The 24,000-nt window shown below is 40.4% G+C and overlaps 1 protein-coding gene across 2 annotated transcripts in view; it reads left to right on the top strand.

Annotated features, from left to right (window-relative positions):
• The window catches only part of LOC133540532 (guanine nucleotide-binding protein G(q) subunit alpha), an 84,920-nt gene that overhangs the window by 58,418 nt on the left and 2,502 nt on the right, over positions 1 to 24,000 (top strand). For both annotated transcript variants that reach the window (XM_061883207.1, XM_061883205.1), the window contains exons 5-6: positions 7,091 to 7,220; positions 17,086 to 17,239. In XM_061883207.1, the coding sequence (XP_061739191.1) occupies positions 7,091 to 7,220; positions 17,086 to 17,239 (284 nt within the window). The remainder of the gene's footprint in view (positions 1 to 7,090; positions 7,221 to 17,085; positions 17,240 to 24,000) is intronic.

Raw genomic sequence — 24,000 nt, 5'->3', positions numbered from 1 at the left:
CCAACTAATCTTTTAATGCGAGACATGGGGAGACCCGAAAATAATACGTTACAGTAATGATGAAATATTAACATTGCAACACATGCCAATACGGCTGGTTTAGTTTACTAAATTGCAATTTTAAATTTCCCGCGAGTTTCTTGTTGAAAACGTTGCGGAACGATGACGCGGACGCGTGACGTCACGGACTGTTAGGAAATATTAGCGCTGCACCACTAGCGGCTAAAAGTTGTCTGCTTTAATCGCATAATTACACAGTATTTTGGACATCTGTGTTGCTGAATCTTTTGCAATTTGTTCATTTAATAATGGAGACTATAAAGAAGAATGCTGTTGGTGGAAAGCAGTGTATTGCAGCTGCCTTTAGCATCGAGACACAGCCGGTGTTTCTTTCTTTGTTGTGAAGCTTTAACACAGAGCGGTCAAGCGAACATGTTTTCTCTACGTCAACCAGCAAGTTTTTGGACGGGGAAATTGTGATATATATGTTACCGGAGATATCAGTGGATTATTCGTTGTCCTGCAGCAGCTGTCAAAAATGGCAGCTGTGAGCTTGGCTCCTCGGATTTTCTCTGAAACACTGCGTGTTCACCGCAGCCATCCGACTTCAATGTATCGCTTTACAATCTTTAAAATCTCACTAAAACACTATTAAAACAATAAGCAGATAAGGGATTTTCCAGAATTATCCTAGTAAATGTGTCTAATTACATCTGAAAAGCTCACACTGCCGCCGCCCGGAGCCGTCGCTTTTTTTTTTTTTTTTAAATCTTTTTCTCCTAGTCCTTTACTATCAATATCCTAATTCACAAATCTTTCATCCTCGCTCAAATTAATGGGGAAATTGTCGCTTTCTCGGTCCGAATTGCTCTTATTGCTGGTGGCTCACATTATAAACAATGTGAATATGTGTGGAGCCATGCAACTCGTGACGTCACGTGCACATACTTCAGGTAAAGGCAAGGCTTTTCTATTAGCGACCAAAAGTTGCACACTTTATTGTCGATGTTCTCTACTAAATCCTTTCAGCAAAAATATGGCAATATCGCAAAATGATCAAGTATGACACATAGAATGGACCTGCTATCCCCGTTTAAATTAGGAAATATAATTTCAGTAGACCTTTTAAAGTACCCATGATTGTCACATCACCCTTGATCACCCCCTGGGAGGTGAGGGGAGCAGTAAGCAGCAGCGGGGCCGCGCCCGGGAATCATTTTTGGTGATTTAATCCCCAATTCCAACCCGGGATGCTGAGTGCCAAGCAGGGAGGTAATGGCTCCCATTTTTATAGTCTTTGGTATGACTCGGGCAGGGTTTGAACTCCGGACCTACTCATCTTAGAGCAGACACTCTAAATATATTGATATATAACTTATTTTTAAAACTTTTATGAGTGGGGGGGGGCCTTTATATCCCCAAGACCTGAAGTCAGATTTTTTTTTTTTACTGACATATTTCTAAATATAATAATGAATCAAATGCAATGTTCTAAATTAGTGATCTATTTAAAACTCCAATTACTAAGGGTGTGGGAAAAAATCAATTCGAATTTGAATTGGGATTCTCACTTTGTGCGATTCAGAATCGATTCTCATTTTTAAAAAAATAGATTTTTTTTTTAATCAATCCAACAAAACAATACACAGCAATACCATAACAATGCAATCCAATTCCAAAACCAAACCTGATCCAGCAACACTCAGAACTGCAATAAACAGAGCAATTGAGAGAATACACAAACATAACACAGAACAAACCAAAAGTAGTGAAACAAAAATGAATATTATCAACAACAGTATCAATATTAGTTATAATTTCAGCACAGCAGTGATTAAAAATCCCTTATTTACATTATCATTAGACATTTATAAAAATAATAATAAAGAACAATAGTGTCACAGTGGCTTACACTTGCATCACATCTCATAAGCTTGACAACACACTGTGTCCAATGTTTTCTCAAAGATAAAATAAGTCATATTTTTGGTTCATTTAATAGTTAAAACACATTTACATTATTGCAATCAGTTGATAAAACATTGTCCTTTACATTATAAAAGCTTTTTACAAAAATCTAATACTCTGCTAGCATGTCAGCAGACTGGGGTAGATCCTGCGGAAATCCTATGTATTGAATGAATACAGAATCCTTTTAAATTGGGAAAAAATCGTTTTCGAATCGAGAATTGTGTTGAATTGAAGAAAAAAAAAATCGATTTTGAATCGAATCGTGACCCTAAGAATCGATATTGAATTGAATCGTGGGACACCCAGAGATTCGCAGCCCTACCAGTTACGTCACATCAAATATTAAATTCAAGATTCTTGTTCATCCCAATTCCACATCGATTCATGATTTTTTCGTAAATCAATTAAAAAAACTTTCGGGGTAAGGGAATAAGCGGTAGAAAATGGATGGATGGAATTAAAAAAACTTTTCAAAGAGGACTTTTTATGCAAAACCTACTTTTCTAAACTATTAGTTCCTGCTTATGTCTATTATGTCCATGAGCTTCAAGAGGTAGTCACCTGAAATGGTTTTCATTTCACAGGTGTGCTTCAAGCTCATGGAGAGAATGCCAAGAGTGTGCAAAGCAGTAATCAGAGCAAAGGGTGGCTATTTTGAAGAAACTAGAATATAAAACATGTTTTCAGTTATTTCACCTTTTTTGTTGAGTACATAACTCCACTTGTGTTCATTCATAGTTTTGATGTGGCAATCGACAATGTAAATAGTCATAAAAATAAAGAAAACACATTGAACGAGGAGAAGGTATGTCCTAACTTATGGCCTGTACTGTATGTATCAAGATATGTACACAAAAGTTGGATTTTTGTCGGACACAGTTTTTCTGTCATATTCATGTCCATTCATCACTTTCCCGTTTATTTGATTGAATCGGGAAACTAAGGGCACTCCTTTAATGCACTACAAAAAGTCAGTCTTCAAAAACAAGGGGAAAAAATACAAAAACGAGGGGTATTTTACTTGAACTAAGCAAAATTATCTGCCAATAGAACAAGAAAATTTGGCTTGTCAAGACTTTCCAAAACAAGTAAAATTAGCTAACCTCAATGAATCAGAAATACCTTAAAATAAGTATATTCTCACTAATAACAAGTGCACTTTTCTCGGTAGGAAAAAAATATGAGACCTTTTTGCTCAATATGTTGAAAAATATTCCTAAATTAAGTAAATGCTAGTGGCATTTATCTTGACATAAAACAATAAATTGTTACTTTAAAAAAGTACTTTTATACTTGTGGGTGTTGTTGACACAGCTTTGCAACAGTTGATATTCTAGTTTCAAGCCTGTTTTACTCAATATAGGTCATGACATCTCAGCTACAACCTGTAATATCTTACTGAGATCATTTAGGACCAAAACCCTTAAAACAAGAAATACACTAACATAAAATCTGCTTAATGAGGATAATTATCTTATCAGACATAAAATAAGCAAATATCACCCTTATTTGAGATATTAAATCTTACTTAGATTTCAGTTTTTGCAGTGTGCAGTAGCGAAAACAAACAAAATCTGGCTGTGAAGACGTCAGAAAAGAAAAACAAAAACGGCATTTACAGGCAAAAATTGGCAGTTTTGACTGGTAATAAGTAAATCAATTAATTGTATTGATGAGATCATCTACAAACCCCGTTTCCATATGAGTTGGGAAATTGTGTTAGATGTAAATATAAACGGAATACAATGATTTGCAAATCCTTTTCAACCCATATTCAGTTGAATATGCTACAAAGACAACATATTTGATGTTCAAACTGATAAACTTTTTTTTTTTTTTGCAAATCATTAACTTTAGAATTTGATGCCAGCAACACATGACAAAGAAGTTGGGAAAGGTGGCAATAAATACTGATAAAGTTGAGGAATGCTCATCATACACTTATTTGGAACATCCCATAGGTGTGCAGGCTAATTGGGAACAGGTGGGTGCCATGATTGGTTATAAGAACAGCTTCTCAAAAAATGCTCAATCTTTCACAAGAAAAGATGGGGCGAGGTATACCCCTTTGTCCACAACTGCATGAGCAAATAGTCAAACAGTTTAAGAACAACGTTTCTCAAAGTGCAACTGCAAGAAATTTAGGGATTTCAACATCTACGGTCCATAATATTATCAAAAAGGTTCAGAGAATCTGGAGAAATCACTCCACGTAAGCGGCATGTCCGGAAGCCAACATTGAATGACCGTGACCTTCGATTTCTCAGACGGCACTGTATCAAAAACCGACATCAACCTCTAAAGGATATCACCACATGGGCTCAGGAACACTTCAGAAAACCACTGTCACTAAATACAGTTCGCCGCTACATGTGTAAGTGCAAGTTAAAGCTCTACTATGCAAAGCGAAAGCCATTTATCAACAACATCCAGGCCCGAGCTCATCTAAGATGGACTGATGCAAAGTGGAAAAGTGTTCTGTGGTCTAACGAGACCACATTTCAAATTGTTTTTGGAAATATTCGACATCGTGTCATCCGACCCAAAGGGGAAGCGAACTATCCAGACTGTTATCGATGCAAGGTTCAAAAGCCAGCATGTGTGATGGGGGTGCAGTAACTTACACATCTGTGAAGGCACCATTAATGCTGAAAGGTACATACAGGTTTTGGAACAACATAGGCTGCCATTTAAGCACCGTCTTTTTCATGAACGCCCCTGCTTATTTCAGCAAGACAATGCCAAGCCACATTCAGCACGTGTTACAATAGCGTGGCTTCGTAAAAAAGAGTGCGGGTACTTTCCTGGCCCCCCTGCTATCCAAACCTGTCTCCCATCAAAAATGTGTGGCGCATTATGAAGCGTAAAATACAACAGCGGAGACCCCGGACTGTTGAACGACTGAAGCTCTACATAAAACAAGAATGGGAAAGAATTCCACTTTCAAAGCTTCAGCAATTAGTTTCCTCAGTTCAAAGATCAACAACATCCAGGCCCGAAATCATCTAAGATGGACTGATGCAAAGTGGAAAAGTGTTCTGTGGTCTGACGAGTCCACATTTCAAATTGTTTTGGGAAATATTGGACATGGTGTCATCTGGACCAAAGGGGAAGCGAACCATCCAGACTGTTTTCAACGCAAAGTTCAAAAGCCAGCATCTGTGATGGTATGGAGGTGCATTATTGCCCAAGACATGGGTAACTTACACATCTGTGAAGGCACCATTAATGCTGAAAGGTCCATACAGGTTTTGGAACAACATATGCTGCCATCTAAGCGCCAACTTTTTCATGGACGCCCCTGCTTATTTCAGCAAGACAATGCCAAGCCACATTCAGCACGTGTTACAATAGCGTGGCTTCGTAAAAAAGAGTGCGGGTACTTTCCTGGCCCGCCTGCTGTCCAAACCTGTCTCCCATTGAAAATGTGTGGTGCATTATGAAGCGTAAAATACAACAGCGGAGACCCCGGACTGTTGAATGACTGAAGCTCTACATAAAACAAGAATGGGAAAGAATTCCACTTTCAAAGCTTCAACAATTAGTTTCCTCAGTTCAAAGATCAACAACATCCAGGCCCAAAATCATATAAGATGGACTGATGCAAAGTGGAAAAGTGTTCTGTGGTCTGACGAGTCCACATTTCAAATTGTTTTGGGAAATATTGGACATGGTGTCATCTGGACCAAAGGGGAAGCGAACCATCCAGACTGTTTTCGACGCAAAGTTCAAAAGCCAGCATATGTGATGGTATGGGGGTGCATTATTGCCCAAGACATGGGTAACTTACACATCTGTGAAGGCACCATTAATGCTGAAAGGTCCATACAGGTTTTGGAACAACATTTGCTGCCATCTAAGCGCCAACTCTTTCATGGACGCCCCTGCTTATTTCAGCAAGACAATGCCAAGCCACATTCAGCATGTGTTACAATAGCGTGGCTTCGTAAAAAAGAGTGCGGGTACTTTCCTGGCCCGCCTGCAGTCCAAACCTGTCTCCCATCAGAAATGTGTGGCGCATTATGAAGCGTAAAATACGACAGCGGAGACCCCGGACTGTTGAACGACTGAAGCTCTACATAAAACAAGAATGGGAAAGAATTCCACTTTCAAAGCTTCAACAATTAGTTTCCTCAGTTCCCAAAGGTTTATTGAGTTTTGTTAAAAGAAAAGGTGATGTAACACAGTGGTGAACATGCCCTTTCCCAACTACTTTGGCACGTGTTGCAGCCATGAAATTCAAAGTTAATTATTATTTGCAAAACGAAAATAAAGTTTATGAGTTTGAACATCAAATATGTTGTCTTTGTAGTGCATTCAACTGAATATGGGTTGAAAAGTATTTGCAAATCATTGTATTCCGTTTATATTTACATCCAACACAATTTCCCAACTCATATGGAAACAGGGTTTGTACAATGTAAATAGTCATGAAAACACATTGAATGAGATGAAGTGTCCAAACTTTTGACCTGGACTGTATGTCTTTGTAGCAATTTTTTTCTACAAAATAAAAAGTCGAAAATTCCCCCACATTTTTTTTTAGCTTTTTTCATATTACGTTACATATTTTTGCACTTTCTCTTACATTTTTACTGTTTTTTTTTTCCCCCTTTCTTGACAATATGTTGCGGTCTAACAAAACTCGAGCGCGGGCTTCAAACGGCTCCCAGGCCTCACTTAGGACATCCCAGTCTTAGATCATTTAATAAGAAGCCAGCAAGCTGTTGCTCTTGTCTCAGAGCTGAGGCAGTAACAGATTGACTGTCTGCTCTTCTGCAGACTAGGAAGTGAAGAAGGGCACTGTTTACACACATGCTGGCTGTGCAGATTCTTCAGCCATCTTTTTCCTGCTCATATTCTTGCTGTCAAAGAGGTGTTTGCCGTGCTTTAGTAAATACATAACTGCCGTCTCTTCTTAGCCTCCTTTGCAGCTGGGAATTTCCTTGCATGACTATCACGTTTCTCTTCAAATTGAATGGACTTGCTCCATGTGCATTTTTTTTCCCTTTTGTATAAATTTTATATGCATGCTTTTCTTTGTCAAACACAACAAATGTTGCGTAAGCTAATCATTTGAACTGTTTCCTGCCTTGTTTGGCATGCCTCCATGGTTCAGAATGGTGGATGTGGGCGGTCAGAGGTCAGAGAGGAGGAAGTGGATCCACTGCTTTGAGAACGTCACTTCTATCATGTTTCTGGTGGCGCTCAGCGAGTACGACCAGGTCCTGGTGGAGTCGGACAACGAGGTGAGAAGCACTTTTTGTTGCCTTTTTCTGCATATTTTCCAGGGATGCACAATAAAAAAAAATGTTCAAGCCGATACAAATCACGTCCTGCTTCTGGCAAAAATGGCAACCAAGGTAATCAAAAAGGTCAACCTAAGAACGAGATTCCTTTGCAGAATCTCCTCTCTGGTCAACAAAAGCACCTTGAAGATTCTAGCGGGAACTCTCATTCGACCCTTTTTCCATTACGCTTGCACCTCCGAATCTAGACTCCAAACATCCCAGAATAAGCTAGTCCGGTTACTTTTAGACCTCCACCCCAGATCACACCTCAATCCAACCCACTTCTCAAAAGTGGGCTGGCTCAGGGTGGAGGACAGAGTAAAACAACTTGCCCTGAGCCTAGTCTATAAAATCCGCTACACCTCCCTGATACCGAAGTACATGTCAAACTACTTCCTTAACGTAAATGACCGCCATAACCACAACACCAGGGGGAGCTCCACAAACCACGTTAAACCCAGATTCCGATCCAACAAAGGTCTTAACTCATTCTCTTTTTATGCCACATCAATGTGGAATGCACTCCCAACAGGTGTAAAAGTAAGTGCATCTCTATCCTCCTTCAAAACCGCTCTAAAACAACACCTCCAGGCAACTTCAACCCTTTACTAATACCCTCCTCCATTCACATCCCATCTCCCCGGATTATAAATAACCTAATGTGAATAATCAAATGTACTTCTAATGTATATACTTGTTCTTATGCTATCTGAACTCACTATGTTCTCTGCTGGCTGTACATCCATCCATCCATCCAGCCATTTTCTACCGCTTATCCCCTTTCGGGGTCGCGGGGGGCGCTGGCGCCTATCTCAGCTACAATCGGGCGGAAGGCGGGGTACACCCTGGACAAGTCGCCACCTCATCGCAGGGCCAACACAGATAGACAGACAACATTCACACTCACATTCACACACTAGGGCCAATTAACCTATCCCCAGGTGCACAATACGAAGTTCCTGCAGTCCTGGGTTCAAATCCAGGCTTGGGATCTTTCTGTGTGGAGTTTGCATGTTCTCCCCGTGAATGCGTGTGTTCCCTCCGGGTATTCCGGCTTCCTCCCACTTCCAAAGACATGCACATTCTTGGGTAGCAGGTTATAGTGTACTTTGTACATCATTTTAGCTGTTTGCAAGTCATTGAATTTCAATATTTTTGATTAAATGAATAAAGGATTTGTATAGCCAACGTTATGTATTGTTGTAACTGACCTTCTGTGTAACACAGTTGGTGACTCTTATGTGTGACTGCCATCTACTGGTCTTACTTATCATTACACTATATACCAAATAAAATAGCTTCGAGAATGATAAAACACAACCAGAATTACTCTGTACACATACTTGCCAACCTTGAGACCTCCGATTTCGGGGGGTGGGGCGGAGGCGTGGTTAAGAGGGGAGGAGTATAATTCACCAACTCGAGTATTACACACATATATATATATATATATATATATATATATATATATATATGAAATACTTGACTTTCAGTGAATTTTATTTATATATATTTATTTTATTATATATATAAATAAAATAAGTAGTTGAATTTCAGACGGCACCTATCAAATACACAGTAAAAACACAGTTCTAGTAACTGTACTGTGCTTGCTGGTTACTAAAAAAAAACAAAAAACTTACCTTTCACTATTTGAGTAACCTTTGTTCTGCCATTTGCGTACTCGCGAGAGTCACTTGCCGTAATGTGCGTAACACCACATAAATCGTTGGCCAATCAAAAACCAACCCCATAACGCTATAGCTAACATTCACCAGGAGATGGCGACAGACAACATAGAATCACTCTATTACAGACGGCGTCGCCATGGCTGTAACTTCCTCGTTCTTCTGCTTAGTCTCCTTGTGTGTGCAGTTTTTTATTAAAATTCATAGATGTTGTAACGTGATTGGGCAGGCAAGCTGTTTATATAGTGATAAAGCGGACATGGAAACAGGCTGTCCCCACTCATGTACGCATGGAGCTGGAGGGGGCGTGGCCTCCAGCTCCGCTGAATTTCATTAGATTTTCGGGAGAAAATTTCTTCCGGGAGGTTTTCGGGAGAGGCGCTGAATTTTGGGAAAATCCGGGAGGGTTGGCAAGTATGTCTGTTCATAAAAAGCAGAGGGTTATAAGGCGCACTGTCAATTTTAGAGAAAATGAAAAGGATTTAAGTACAGTCTGAAAAATACGGTAGTTTGTTGCATTAATGGAGTAATCGGGTAAAAAAAACTATTAAGCCTCATTGCGTATTTTAGTAGAAATATTTCAAATTAAAAAAATATTTTTCTTCTTGCCATAACCTTCAATTTACCTTTTTTTTACCTTTGGTTATTTTGTTTGACTTTATTTACCTAATTTTACCTCCTATTTAAATTTTACTTTGTTTTACCATATTTTACCTTCGGTTACCTCCTATTTATCTTTGACTTCATTTACTGCATTTTACCTTTTATTTACCTTTTATTTACCTTATCTAGCCTATTTAACTTTTACTTTGTTTTACCATATTTTACCTTCTATTTACCTTCGGTTACCTCCTATTTATGTTCTTTGACTTTATTTACTGCATTTTACCCTCTATTTACATTATCTTGCCTATTTAAGTTTTACTTTGTTTCGCCATCTTTTCCCCTCTAACTTGTTTTATATTTTTTAATGCGGTTCGGATTTGATCCATTTTTATTATTTACAGTCAATAAACAATAAATAGTAGCGACAGAATATAAATCAAAGCTTTTTCCTAATCAAATGAATGGATTAATCGTCGCTGCCCTTGTTGGAGCCATACTGGCGTTTTAAGGTTTGATGTTTTATCCCTCCTCGCCGAGTTACTGCGGAACATTTGGTGGAAATAGCACGCGGAGAGTCTTCTTCTGAAGCAGCAAAGAAGTCTCGTACAGTCGACGCCATGTTTGGTTTAAAAGGAGTTTAAAGGTGTCAGCACAGCATTTAGGGGGAAAAGAGCGCTTGATTTTCTCACCTTAACCCACCTACAGCACATTTTGTTGTAGGTGTTGGATTTATTGGTGCGATGTCATAACTCCTCGTATTCGCCTAATAATTATTGGCCCTCCATTTACTACGCATCCTACAAACCCCGTTTCCATATGAGTTGGGAAATTGTGTTAGATGTAAATATAAACGGAATACAATGATTTGCAAATCATTTTCAAACCATATTCGGTTGAATATGCTACAAAGACAACTTTTTTTTTTTCACAAAAAATCATTAACTTTAGAATTTGATGCCGGCAACACGTGACAAAGAAGTTGGGAAAGGTGCCAATAAATACTGATAAAGTTGAGAAATGCTCATCGAACACTTATTTGGAACATCCCACAGGTGTGCAGGCTAATTGGGAACAGGTGGGTGCCATGATTGGGTATAAAAGCAGCTTCCATAAAATGCTAAGTAATACACAAACAAGGATGGGGTGAGGGTCACCAATTTGTAAGCAAATTGTCGAACAGTTTTAGAACAACTTTTCTCAACGAGCTATTGCAAGGAATTTAGGGATTTTACCATCTACGGTCCGTAAAATCATCAAAATGTTCAGAGAATCTGAAGAAATCACTGCACGTAAGCGATGATATTAAGGACCTTTGAACCCTCAGGGGGTACTGCTTTAAAAACCCGACATCAGTGTGTAAAGGATATCACCACATAGGCTCAGGAACACTTCATAAAACCACCGTCAGTAACTACAGTTGGTCGCTACATCTGTAAATGCAAGTTAAAACTCTACTATGCAAAGCAAAACCCATTTAACAACAACACCCAGGAACGCCGCTGGCTTCGCTGGGCCCGAGCTCATCTAAGATGGACTGATGCAAAGTGGAAAAGTGTTCTGTGGTCTGACGATTCCGCATTTCAAATTACATTTGGAAACTGTGGACGTGGTGTCCTCCGGAACAAAGATGAAAATAACCATCCGGATTGTTATAGGCACAAAGTTCAAAAGCCAGCATCTGTGATGGTATGGGGGTGTATTAGTGCCCAAGGCATGGGTAACTTACACATCTCTGAAGGCAACATTAATGCTGAATGGTCCATACAGGTTTTGGAGCAACATATGTTGTTATTCAAGCAACGTTATCATGGACACCCCTGCTTATTTCAGCAAGACAATGCCAAGCCACATTCAGCACGTGTTACAACAGCGTGGCTTCGTAGTAAAAGAGTGCGGGTACTTTCCTGGCCCGCCTGCAGTCCCGACCTTTCTCCCATCAAAAATGTGTGGCGCATTATGAAGCATAAAATACGACAGCGGAGACCATGGACTGTTGAACGACTGAAGTTCTACATAAAACAAGAATGGGAAAGAATTCCACTTTCAAAGCTTCAACAATTAGTTTCCTCAGTTCCCAAACTTTTATTGAGTGTTGTTAAAAGAAAATGTGATGTAACACAGTGGTGAACATGCCCTTTCCCAACTACTTTGGCACGTGTTGCAGCCATGAAATTCAAAGTTAATTATTATTTGCAAAACAAAATTAAAGTTTATGAGTTTGAACATCAAATATCTTGTCTTTGTAGTGCATTCAACTGAATATGGGTTGAAAAGGATTTGCAAATCATTGTATTCTGTTTTTATTTACACCTAACACAATTTCCCAACTCATATGGAAACGGGGTTCGTAATATTTACCTTCTTTCCTTTTTACTGCAAGTCCATTTTTAAGCCTTTTCAATGCAAGTTTTTGCAGACTGGTATGTGACGTGATAGCCAGGCCGTGAAGTTATTAATAAAGTGTTTCTGAATGGCTGAGCAGTGTTTAGGCACCAAAGTGTCCAAGGGATTAGCTGGCCGTGTTAACAGTTCTAAGACGAAGGCTTTGACCCCACAGGCCAATGAAAACATGCTTTGTTTTTAAATGCTCGGATTTCATCACATCAAGTCTAGCCCTTGTATGATTGTCATAATTATCCACCCATCCATCCATTTTCTACTGCTAGTCCCTCTTGGAGTCTCTTCCAGCTGCACTAGGGCAGATCTGTATTTCTTGCGAGTTTTTATATAGTATATTACCCGTTATTATATTGTGTAAGCCAGGGGTGTCCAAAGTGCGGCCCACGGCTAATCGTCTACCTGCCCGGCACACATTCTGCAAAAATTGCTAAATTGATAGTATTGCAAAAATTAAAACATTTTTTAAAAGTGGAATGAGGGGAAATCTAATGAGAAAAAGTGGCAATGTTGACACAAAGCTGCCATGCTGGCAGTTTTTTTTTCCTTCTGTCTTTATTTTCTTTTTTTTCATTGCTCAAAGAAAAAAAAAAGGACAAAAAAAATCTGTTATAATGAATTATTACTTAAAAATTATCACTGTTTTATGTGGAAAAAATACTGCATATGTTGTGTGGTTGCCATATAAAAACATCAAAGTTTTGACAAAAGAGCATAAAACAAACAAAATAATAGTTCAAACTTAAAATCGACAGATATATCGCAAGTTGATCTTGAAATTTAATTGTTAAAAGTAAAAAAAAATAATTAAAAAATGCATCACTTTATGAGTGGGGAACCTTTCGGATCTCAAATATATTTAGTAGGATTTTGTTCAACTTTTCGCTGTGATTACTCAAAAATATTAAATAAAATCAATGGTGTCCTGCATTATTGATCTTTGAGGGCTTTGATTGCTAAATAAAGGAACTCTCCAGAAGGAATCAATAAAGTACTATCTATCTATCTATCTATCTATCTATCTATCTATCTATCTATCTATCTATCTATCTATCTATCTATCTATCTATCTATCTATCTATCCATCTAAATACTGCATATTTCAGTTTTACTATAAAAACCAAAGTTGTCTTTGACAGAAAAGGCATAAAACCTTTTTTTTTTTTTTTACTTTATATCAACCTCAAGTTGATATAGAGATTTACTGTAAGCATTAAATAAAAATAATAATAATAATTTGATTTATTTGTAACATTTTAGTGACTGAGACCCTATATACTTCCCAGGAGCCTTAAGGATTAAAAAAAAAATCCATATATTTTTTTATGGTTTGAAAATGAAGAATATCAAAATGGCCCCCGCATGCTTAAATTTTTCGGTGTGCGGCCCTCAGTGGAAAAAGTTTGGACACCCCTGGTGTAAGCAAATGTAAGGCAGCGTAATACTTATGCACGATTAGGAATTGTCCACTAATTATTTAAATATGATTAGACTGTCTTCTTGGAGCACCTTATTACATTCTGGCCCACAGTTGTCTTCTTATTAATAAGTGCACGCTTAGGTCGATTTTTGTTGTTATAAAATGGGATAATTTCTGTACAAAATGGGTCCGTTTATGTTGACAGCAACATAACTCCTGTATAATTACACAACATTAAAGGCCTACTGAAATTAGATTTTCTTATTTAAACAGGGATAGCAGGTCCATTCTATGTGTCATACTTGATCATTTTGCGATATTGCCATATTTTTGCTGGAAGGATTTAGTAGAGAACATCGACGATAAAGTTCGCAACTTTAGGTCGCTAATAAAAAAGCCTTGCCTTTACCGGAAGTAGCAGACGATGTGCGCGTGACGTCACAGATTGTAAAGCTCCTCACATCCTCACATTGTTTACAATCATAGCCTCCAGCAGCAAGTGCTATTCGGACCGAGAAAGCGCCAATTTCCCTAATAATTTGAGCGAAGATGAAAGATTTGTGGATGAGGAAATTTAGAGTGAAGGACTAGAAAAGAGAAAAAAAAAAGTTTAAAAAAAGGCAATTGCAGTGGGAGCGATTCAGATGTTATTAGACACATCTACTAGGATAATTCTGGAAAATCTGCCTATTGTGTTGCTAGTGTTTTAGTGAGATTAATTAGTGCCTGAAAGTCAAAGGAGTGTGGCCACGGGTGTGTTGACCGCGAGTGTTTCTGAGGGAAGTCACGCAGCTGCAGCAGGACGGAAGTTCCGCTGATGTCTGCGGTGAGAGCCGACTTATTACTACAATTTTCTCGCCGAAAACTGCCGGTTGACATGTGGTCAGGATCCATGTTTGCTTAACCGCTCTGATCCATAGTAAAGCTTCACCTTCGGGAATTTTAAACAAGGAAACACCGGGCTGTGTTTTTCTGGCTAAAGGCTAAAAGCTTCCTCACCTACATCTTTCTTCTTTGACTTCTCCATTATTAATTGAACAAATTGCAAAAGATTCAGCAAAACAGATGTCCCGAATACTGTGTAATTATGCGATTAAAGCAGACCACTTATAGCTTGGATCGGGCTGGAAAATAATGTCCGCTACAACCCGAGACGTCAAACGCATGCGTCATCATACCACGACGTTTTCAACATGAAACTCCGTGGGAAATTTAAAATTGTAATTTAGTAAACTAAAAAGGCCGTATTGGCATGTGTTGCAATGTTAATATTTCATCATTGATATATAAACTATCAGACTGCGTGGTCGGTAGTAGTGGGTTTCAGTAGGCCTTTAAAACGTGCAAACAGTGACTCCTTGTTAAGAAATCTTCAAAAATAAAAGCATGGCAGTTAGAACTGGGCGATAAAACAATATCAACATGAATCACGATTGCAAGCGAGCTCAGAGAAAATGTGTTCGATAAAATGTTCGATGTATATTAGAGATGCGTGGTTTGCGGTCTCGTCCGCGGATATACCGCGGGTCGGGCGGTTGACATGACGAAAAAATTGATTTTAATTAGATTCGGGCGGGTGGCGGTTGAACCATCCGGAAATATTTGATATACATGGTTCTGCGATCGGTATCCTTTGCCATTCAAAGTGCCATTTAAGGCCAGTGGCATAAAGCGAACAAGACAATAAGAGACGCTAATATCCTCTAGAATGATTGCCGGCAGTCACCCAGATAATAAGTATTAGGGCGTGCTATAAAGCCATTGGCTTTATCGCCTACTACAACATGTACGATCTGCTTGTCAGTCCAGCATCATGTTGTGTGTGGCTTTCGCGACAACACGAACACGACTGCAAGGCATACTGGGTGACACAGAGTACACCAATGGTTGTGATAAAAAAACATTTTTTAACACTCTTAGTAATATGCGCCACGCTGTGAAGCCACACCTATTAAGAAAGACAAACACATTTCGTGAGAACATCCTCACAGTAACACAACATAAACGCAACACAACAAATACCCATAATCCTTTGTGTTCATGACACACCCTGACTATTTTATACACCCCGCTAGCAGCAACCACTCCCGCCCCCGTGCGTCGGTATGGTGGCCGCGGGGGTGTAAAATATATTCAGTTGTGTCACGGATACAAAGGATCATGGGTATTTGTTGTGTTGCGTTTGTGTTGTTTTACTGTGAGGATGTTCTCCCGAAATGTGTTTGTCATTCTTGTTTGGTGTGGCTTCACAGCGTGGCGCATATTAGTAAGAGTGTTAAAATTGTTTATATCACAACCATCAGTGTACTCTGTATCACCCCGTATGCCTTTCAATCTTGTACGTGTGATTGCGGAAGCTGCACACAACATGTTGCCGGACCAACAATCGGTTCGTACATGTTGTTGAAGGTGTCAAAGGCAATGGCTTCACAGCACGTCCGTATTTTTATCATCAGGAAGAACACTATTGGATAGACGCGGGAATGTTAGCGGCTCCAATTGTCTACATTACTCTGTGAAGCAGGTTTAAATAGCGCTGTGAGTGGTAAAGGCGGACAACCTCTAATGTATTTCAGCGGGCGGTCGGTTACGGTTCTGATAAAATGTTGGTTCGGGTGGACGGCGGGTGGATGACGACTTTGGTGATGCGGATGCGGATGATATAATTGCCCATCCGCGCATCTTTAATGTATATATTTTTTTCTACGTCGGAAAAAAACTGGAAGTTGCATGAACAAAGTCACTCGCTCTCACACAGGAAGTGATCACTGATTAGTGAGAGTGATACGCTAACAAACCAATCAGGTAGCAGTATCAACTATCAAGTTTGGTTGCACCGTCTTATTGTCGCACTATTGATTCTTTGCTTGGAGTGAGAAGAGTTAGTAAAATGAGGAACTTGTGGATAAGACAGGAAAGTCACCTGGACAGTATGGCAGATTTTGGGATTTTTAAAAGGGACCGTAGTCAGACCAATGTGGTCTGTAAAGGCACTCGTCCCCACCGGTAATACCACACCACCTAAACCCTGCTCACCCTTTAGAGCACAGCTGTAAATTCTAGGCAGTAAACCTGCAGAAAATAGTTCTTCTCAGGTTTCTCTATGTTGACATTTTCACACTTAGCACTATTTTCTTACACTTTATGAAGCATTTCTTACCTATGCCTTATTTTCGCACCTTCATTTTAAGAGCTTATTAACTTTTCAATGTGATTTTAGAATGTTGTTTTCATTAAGTGTTTTCCATGCTTGTGTTGACATTTCCTTTTCTTTCTGTATTGATAGCTGAGGGAATTATAATCAGAGGAAGGTTACATTTGAAATAAAACATTTATAGGGCCCTAGTGTGTGAATGTGAGTCTGAATGTTGTTTGTCTATCTGTGTTGGCCCTGCGATGAGGTGGCGACTTGTCCAGGGTGTACCCCGCCTTCCGCCCGATTGTAGCTGAGATAGGCGCCAGCGCCCCCCGCAACCCCGAAAGGGAATAAGCGGTAGAAAATGGATGGATGGATGGATTTTTCTCCTCGTCCTTATTTTTGATAGGTCAAAAATCATTGATAGTTCTTTATATGGACCGATATCAAATCAAACACTTATATCGTGATACAGTTTTCCGCCATATCGCCCAACCCTAAATGTGTTCTTTGGTGCTTTGTGTTGCAATTTATTCATTACAGAGTTTTTTTTTTCTGATGTCTTCTCACACTCAGAACCGCATGGAGGAGAGCAAAGCGCTGTTCAGGACCATCATCACATATCCATGGTTCCAAAACTCCTCCGTCATCCTCTTCCTCAACAAGAGGGACCTCCTGGAGGAGAAGATCATGTACTCTCACCTGGTGGACTACTTCCCTGAGTTTGACGGTATTTGGATACTTGTGTCATTTTAATGGAGTGGTTTGGGGGGGATGATTGGGTTATATCTTCCAGTTTAAGCTTCTATAGGGACATCTTGTGGCTATTATGGTGAACTACACCAGAATAGTAGGCCTGCATTCAAATAATCAAGCCACGCTGGAAATAAAACAAATACCATCAAAACAAACATTTAGGATTACAAAAACAAAGTCATTCTCTTTATTTTAGAAGCTCTGCAAATACTTTATCTTCATTTTTCCATATTAATATTACACTTTTGTTACTAAGTGACGTATGGAATGAACTTTTACAACGTCTGCTCTTGTAAAGATAAAAGCCTACTGAAATGAGATTTTCTTATTCAAACGGGGATAGCAGGTCCATTCTATGTGTCATACTTGATCATTTCGCGATATTGCCATATTTTTGCTGAAAGGATTTAGTAGAGAACATCGATGATAAAAAAGGCAACTTTTGGTCGCTAATAAAAAAGCCCTGATGTCACCAATGTGAGGGCTCCTCCCATCCTCACATTGTTTATAATGCGAGCCTCCAGCATCTAAAGCTATTCGGGCCGAGAAAACGACAATTTCCCGATTAATTTGAGCGAGGATGAAATATTCGTGGATGAGGAAATTTGGAGTGAAGGACTAAAAAAAAAAAATAATAAAGTAAAAAAAAAAACGCGATTGCATTGGGAGCAATTCAGATGTTTTTAGACACATTTACTAGGATAATTCTGGGAAATCCCTTATCTTTCTATTGTGTTGCTAGTGTTTTAGTGAGTTAAATAGTACCTGATAGTCGGAGGGGTGTGTCCACGGGTGTGTTGACGCCAGTGTCTGAGGGAAGTCACGGCAGCTGCATGGACGGCGCAAGCTCCGCTGATCTCCGGTAAGAGGCGACTTTTTACCACAATTTTCTCACCGAAACATGTTCGCTTGACCGCTCTGATCCATAGTAAAGCTTCACCTCCGGGAATTTTAAACAAGGAAACAACGTGTGTTTGTGTGGCTAAAGGCTAAAGCTTCCCACCTCCGTCTTTCTACTTTGACTTCTCCATTATTAATTGAACAAATTGCAAAAGATTCAGCAACACAGATGTCCAAAATACTGTGTAATTATGCGATGAAAAGAGACTACTTTAAGCCGCAAGTGGTGCTGGCTAATAGGTCCCCTCCAACCAATAACGTCACAAACACGCGTCATCATTCCGCGACGTTTTCAACAGGAAACTCCGCGGGAAATTTAAAATTGTAATTTAGTAAACGAAAAAAGCCGTATTGGCATGTGTTGCAATGTTAATATTTCATCATTGATATATAAACTATCAGACTGCGTGGTCGGTAGTAGTGGGTTTCAGTAGGACTTTAAGACAGTTTTCTTGCCAATATTGTAATTTAATTTGAGTAACATTACGACATTGTCCTAAAAACTTCGTAAATGCAAATAGAATTCTTGTGACATCACGACATCCTTTTATTCTTATGTTACTCACACATTACAACTTTTTTTGTGACTACTTTATTCCTTCAATCCCGCTACTGTTTTTACAACTTGCATCTAAAAAATGCGAAAACGTTGCTTTATTCTAGGAATACACAATATTTTTTCTCCCAAGCTGATTCCTATACAAACAGTTTCTTGCTTCTCAAGACCGATAACTTCTTTGTAGACATTATGTTTTAAATTTAGATTTAACTGCAGCTGGCGTCTTCGTAGGCTTTGAAAACACCATTGTAGTGATGCCGGGGTTTTAGGTGCCTGATAAGGTTTGATGTGTTGAAGCTCAATGTTTTTTTTCCCCACTCTGTGGAATATTTGCAGAACATTTGGTGCAAATAGCTCTCAAAATGTCTTCCTCCGAAACAGTAAATTAGTCTCATGCGAACTGTGTTTGTTTGTTGTGAATGATGATCAGGGAAAGTTTGCCACCTCCTACCTAGTATTGTGCAGCCATTTGAGACACTTGTGATTTAGGGCTTTATAAATAAACATTGATTGATTGATTTTTTTTTTTTTTTTATGTAAAAGAGAGCTAGGGATGGGTACCAAATTTGGTACTTTTTTGGTATCGGGCGACTCGGCTCTACCAGGCACCGATTTGTGTAAAATCCAACGGTGCCATGCCCTTCTCCATTTGGCGATCACTCAAGCAGCACTGAGAGCAGATTCAGCCAAACTACCTCAAGGTAGTGTTGTAATTGTCAATGCCAACACAGCAATTGACTCAAAAAAATGCTCCAATTTAAGTAAAGTAAGGCTCCACTTTTTCAAAAACGCGCTAGCTTGATGCTAATATTCATTGGCTTTGCTATTGACATGCTTCTGTTAAGCATTAGCGATTTTACATGGCGATTCAAACACCTCCAAATTTCTTAATGAAAACTGCAACTAAGTCACAATCAAACAGCTGCTGTGTAATACGTTTGATACTTACAGTAATAATACTTTTAGGGCGCAACTAAAAACACTCAAACTATACACTTCTGCAATAAATGTCATACATGCAAACGAGAATATGATAATAAATGAAGATATTACAACTGGACAGCAGTTAGCATAATCGGCTCATTTCAAATGCGGCAATATTTTTTTTGATTTTATAATAAGAAAGATTCATACTTATTAACACACACAAAAGTACTGAAAATGTGTACTGTTGAGTACTGATATCAATTCCCAGGTAGATCAAGTATTGTTGACGGTTGTTGAATGCATTTTTAAAGTGATTTGGAGGTAGAAATGAATGCTCCCGTTAGCTGCATTGCTAGCCACCAAGAATGAGACCATTTTTACGTCTGAAAGCGAGAAAAAAACAAAACCTATTTTCTTGTCTCTCATAATGATTGTGAACCATAGGCAAAATAATAAAAAAAAAAAAAAAAAGAAATGCAGTTCCCTTTTAAGAGTTTGTTCTGTAACATACGTTAACTACAGTCAAGAAAATAAGCATCTGGATCACCCTGCTATTTTGCAAGTTTTCCCACTTAGAAATCATGGAGGGTCTGAAATGTTCACAGTAGGTGCATGTCCACTGTATGAGAGATCAATCAATCAATCAATCAATGTTTACTTATATAGCCCTAAATCACTAGTGTCTCAAAGGGCTGCACAAACCACTACGACATCCTCGGTAGGCCCACATAAGGGCAAGGAAAACTCACACCCAGTGGGACGTCGGTGACAATGATGACTATGAGAACCTTGGAGAGGAGGAAAGCAATGGATGTCGAGCGGGTCTAACATGATACTGTGAAAGTTCAATCCATAATGGATCCAACACAGTCGCAAGAGTCCAGTCCAAAGCGGATCCAACACAGCAGCGAGAGTCCCGTTCACAGCGGAGCCAGCAGGAAACCATCCCAAGCGGAGGCGGATCAGCACATAGAGATGTCCCCAGCCGATACACAGGCGAGCAGTACATGGCCACCGGATCGGACCGGACCCCCTCCACAAGGGAGAGTGGGACATAGGAGAAAAAGAAAAGAAACGGCAGATCCATCCATCCATCATCTTCCGCTTATCCGAGGTCGGGTCGCGGGGGCAACAGCCTAAGCAGGGAAACCCAGACTTCCCTCTCCCCAGCCACTTCGTCTAGCTCTTCCCGGGGGATCCCGAGGCGTTCCCAGGCCAGCCGGGAGACATAGTCTTCCCAACGTGTCCTGGATCTTCCCTGTGGCCTCCTACCGGTTGGACGTGCCCTAAACACCTCCCTAGGGAGGCGTTCGGGTGGCATCCTGACCAGATGCCCGAACCACCTCATCTGGCTCCTCTCCATGTGAAGGAGCAGCGGCTTTACTTTGAGTTCCTCCCGGATGGCAGAGCTTCTCACCCTATCTCTAAGGGAGAGCCCCGCCACACGGCGGAGGAAACTCATTTCGGCCGCTTGTACCCGTGATCTTATCCTTTCGGTCATGACCCAAAGCTCATGACCATAGGTGAGGATGGGAACGTAGATCGACCGGTAAATTGAGAGCTTTGCCTTCCGGCTCAGCTCCTTCTTCACCACAACAGATCGGTACAACGTCCGCATTACTGAAGACGCCGCACCGATCCGCCTGTCGATCTCACGATCCACTCTTCCCTCACTCGTGAACAAGACTCCTAGGTACTTGAACTCCTCCACTTGGGGCAGTGTCCCCTCCCCAACCCAGAGATGGCATTCCACCCTTTTGCGGGCGAGAACCATGGACTCGGACTTGGAGGTGCTGATTCTCATTCCGGTCGCTTCACACTCGGCTGCGAACCGATCCAGCGAGAGCTGAAGATCCCGGTCAGATGAAGCCATCAGGACCACATCATCTGCAAAAAGCAGAGACCTAATCCTGCGGTCACCAAACCGGAACCCCTCAACGCCTTGACTGCGCCTAGAAATTCTGTCCATAAAAGTTATGAACAGAATCGGTGACAAAGGACGGCAGATCAACTAGTCTAAAAAGGGAGTCTATTTAAAGGCTAGAGTATACAAACGAGTTTTAAGGTGAGACTTAAATGCTTAAACCTAAAAAAAACCCCCTAAAAACCTAAAAAGAAAAATCCAGAAATCACAATCTATGATTTTTTTTTTACAATTTATTTGTGTGATACAGCTGAAAATAAGTATTCGAACACCTGTCTATCAGCTAGAATTCTGACCCTCAAAGACCCGTTAGTCCGTCTTTAAAAGTCCTCCCCCACTCCACTGTATTATCCTGAATCAGATGCACCTGTGTGAGGTCGTTAGCTGCATAAAGACACCTGTCCACCCCATACAATCAGTAAGACCCAAACATTCAGCATGGCTAAGAGCAAAGAGCTGTCCAAAGACACCAGAGACCAAATTTACAACTCCACAAGGATGGAAAGTGCTATGGAGAAATTGCCAAAAAAATGGTCCACTGTTGCAGCAATCATTAGAAAATGGAAGAAGCTAAATATGACGGTCAATCTCAATGGGAGTGGAGCCCCAGGCAAGATATCACCTGGTGGGGTCTCAATGATGCTGAGAAAGGTGAGGAATCAGCCCAGGACTACACGGCAGGACTTGGTCAATGGCCTGAAAAGAGCTGGGACCACTGTTTCCATGGTCACGGTTGGTAATAAACTAAGACGTCATGGTTTGAAATCATGCACGGCACGGAAAGTTCCCCTGCTTAACCCAGCACACGTTAAGGCCCGTCTTAAGTTTGCCAATGACCATTTGGATGATCCAGAGGGGTCATGGGAGAAAGTTCTGTGGACAGATGAGACCAGAATTGACCTTTTTGGTCATAATGTGTTTGGAGGAAGAAGAATGATGCGTACCATCCCAAGAACACCATTCCTACTGTGAAGCATGGTGGTGGTAGCATCATGCTTTGGGGGTGTTTTTCTGCCCGTGGGACAGGACGACTGTACTGTATTAAGGAGAGGATGACTGCAGACATGTATTGTGAGATTTTGGCCAAAAACCTCCTTCCCTCAGTCAGATCATTGAAGATGAGTCGTGGTTGGATCTTCCAACATGACAATGACCCAAAGCACACAGCCAGGAAAACCAAGAAGTGGCTTTGTAAGAACCATATCAAGAGTCCGGAGTGGCCTAGCCAGTCTCCAGATCTAAATCCAATTGAAAATCTTTGGAGGGAGCTGAAAGTCTGTGTTACTCAGCGACAGTCCAGAAACCTGACTGATCTAGAGAAGACCTGTGTGGAGGAGTGGGCCAAAATCCCTCCTGCAGTCCCGTGCAAACCTGGTGAAGAACTACAGGAAATGTTTGACCTCTGTAATTGCAAACAAATGCTACTCTCCCAAATATTAATGTTGGTGTTCAAATACTTATTTTCAGCTGTATCACGCGAATAAATTGTTTAAAAAATCCTAGATTGTGATAATCTCTCATACAGTGGACATTAGAGATGCGCGGATAGGCATTTATATCATCCGCAACCGCATCACCAAAGTCGTCATTCACCCGCTGTCCACACGAACCAACATTTTATCAGAACCGCAACCGCCCGCCACCCGCCCGTTGAAATACATCAGAGGTTGGCCGACCTTTACCACTCAAAGAGCTATTTAAACCCGTTTCACAGAGTAAAGAAGACAATGGGAGCCGCTAACGTTCTCGCGAATATCCAATGGTATTCACTCTGATGACAAGAATAAGGGCGTTCTGTGAAGCCATTGCCTTAGACACCTTCAACAACATGTATAAACCAATTGTTAGTCCGGCAACATGTTGTATGCAGCTTCCGCAATCACACGTACAAGATTGAAAGGCATACTGGCTGATACAGAGTAGTACACTGATGGTTGTGATATAAAGAATTTTAACACTCTTACTAATATGCGCCACTATGTGAAGCCACACCAATCAAGAATGACAAACACATTTCGGGAGAACATCCTCACAGTAACACAACATAAACGCAACACAACAAATACCCAGAATCCTTTGCATCCGTGACCCTATCTGAATATATATTTTACACGGGGCGGTATAGCTTGGTTGGTAGAGTGGCCGTGCCAGCAACTTGAGGGTTGCAGGTTCGATTCCCGCTTCCGCCATCCTAGTCACTGCCGTTGTGTCCTTGGGCAAGACACTTTACCCACCTGCTCCCAGTGCCACCCACACTGGTTTAAATGTAACTTAGATATTAGGTTTCACTATGTTAAGCGCTTTGAGTCACTAGAGAAAAGCGCTACATAAATATAATCCACTTCACTTCACTACACCCCCGCGCCCACCTTACCGACGCACGGGGGGGGGTGTAAAATATATATTCAGGAAGTGTCACAGATGC

Source organism: Nerophis ophidion, linkage group LG22 (assembly GCF_033978795.1).
Source record: "Nerophis ophidion isolate RoL-2023_Sa linkage group LG22, RoL_Noph_v1.0, whole genome shotgun sequence".
Taxonomy (NCBI): Eukaryota; Metazoa; Chordata; class Actinopteri; order Syngnathiformes; family Syngnathidae; genus Nerophis; species Nerophis ophidion.
The sequence above is the reverse complement of the archived record's forward strand: the minus strand, read 5'-3'. Positions and strand labels throughout refer to the sequence as shown.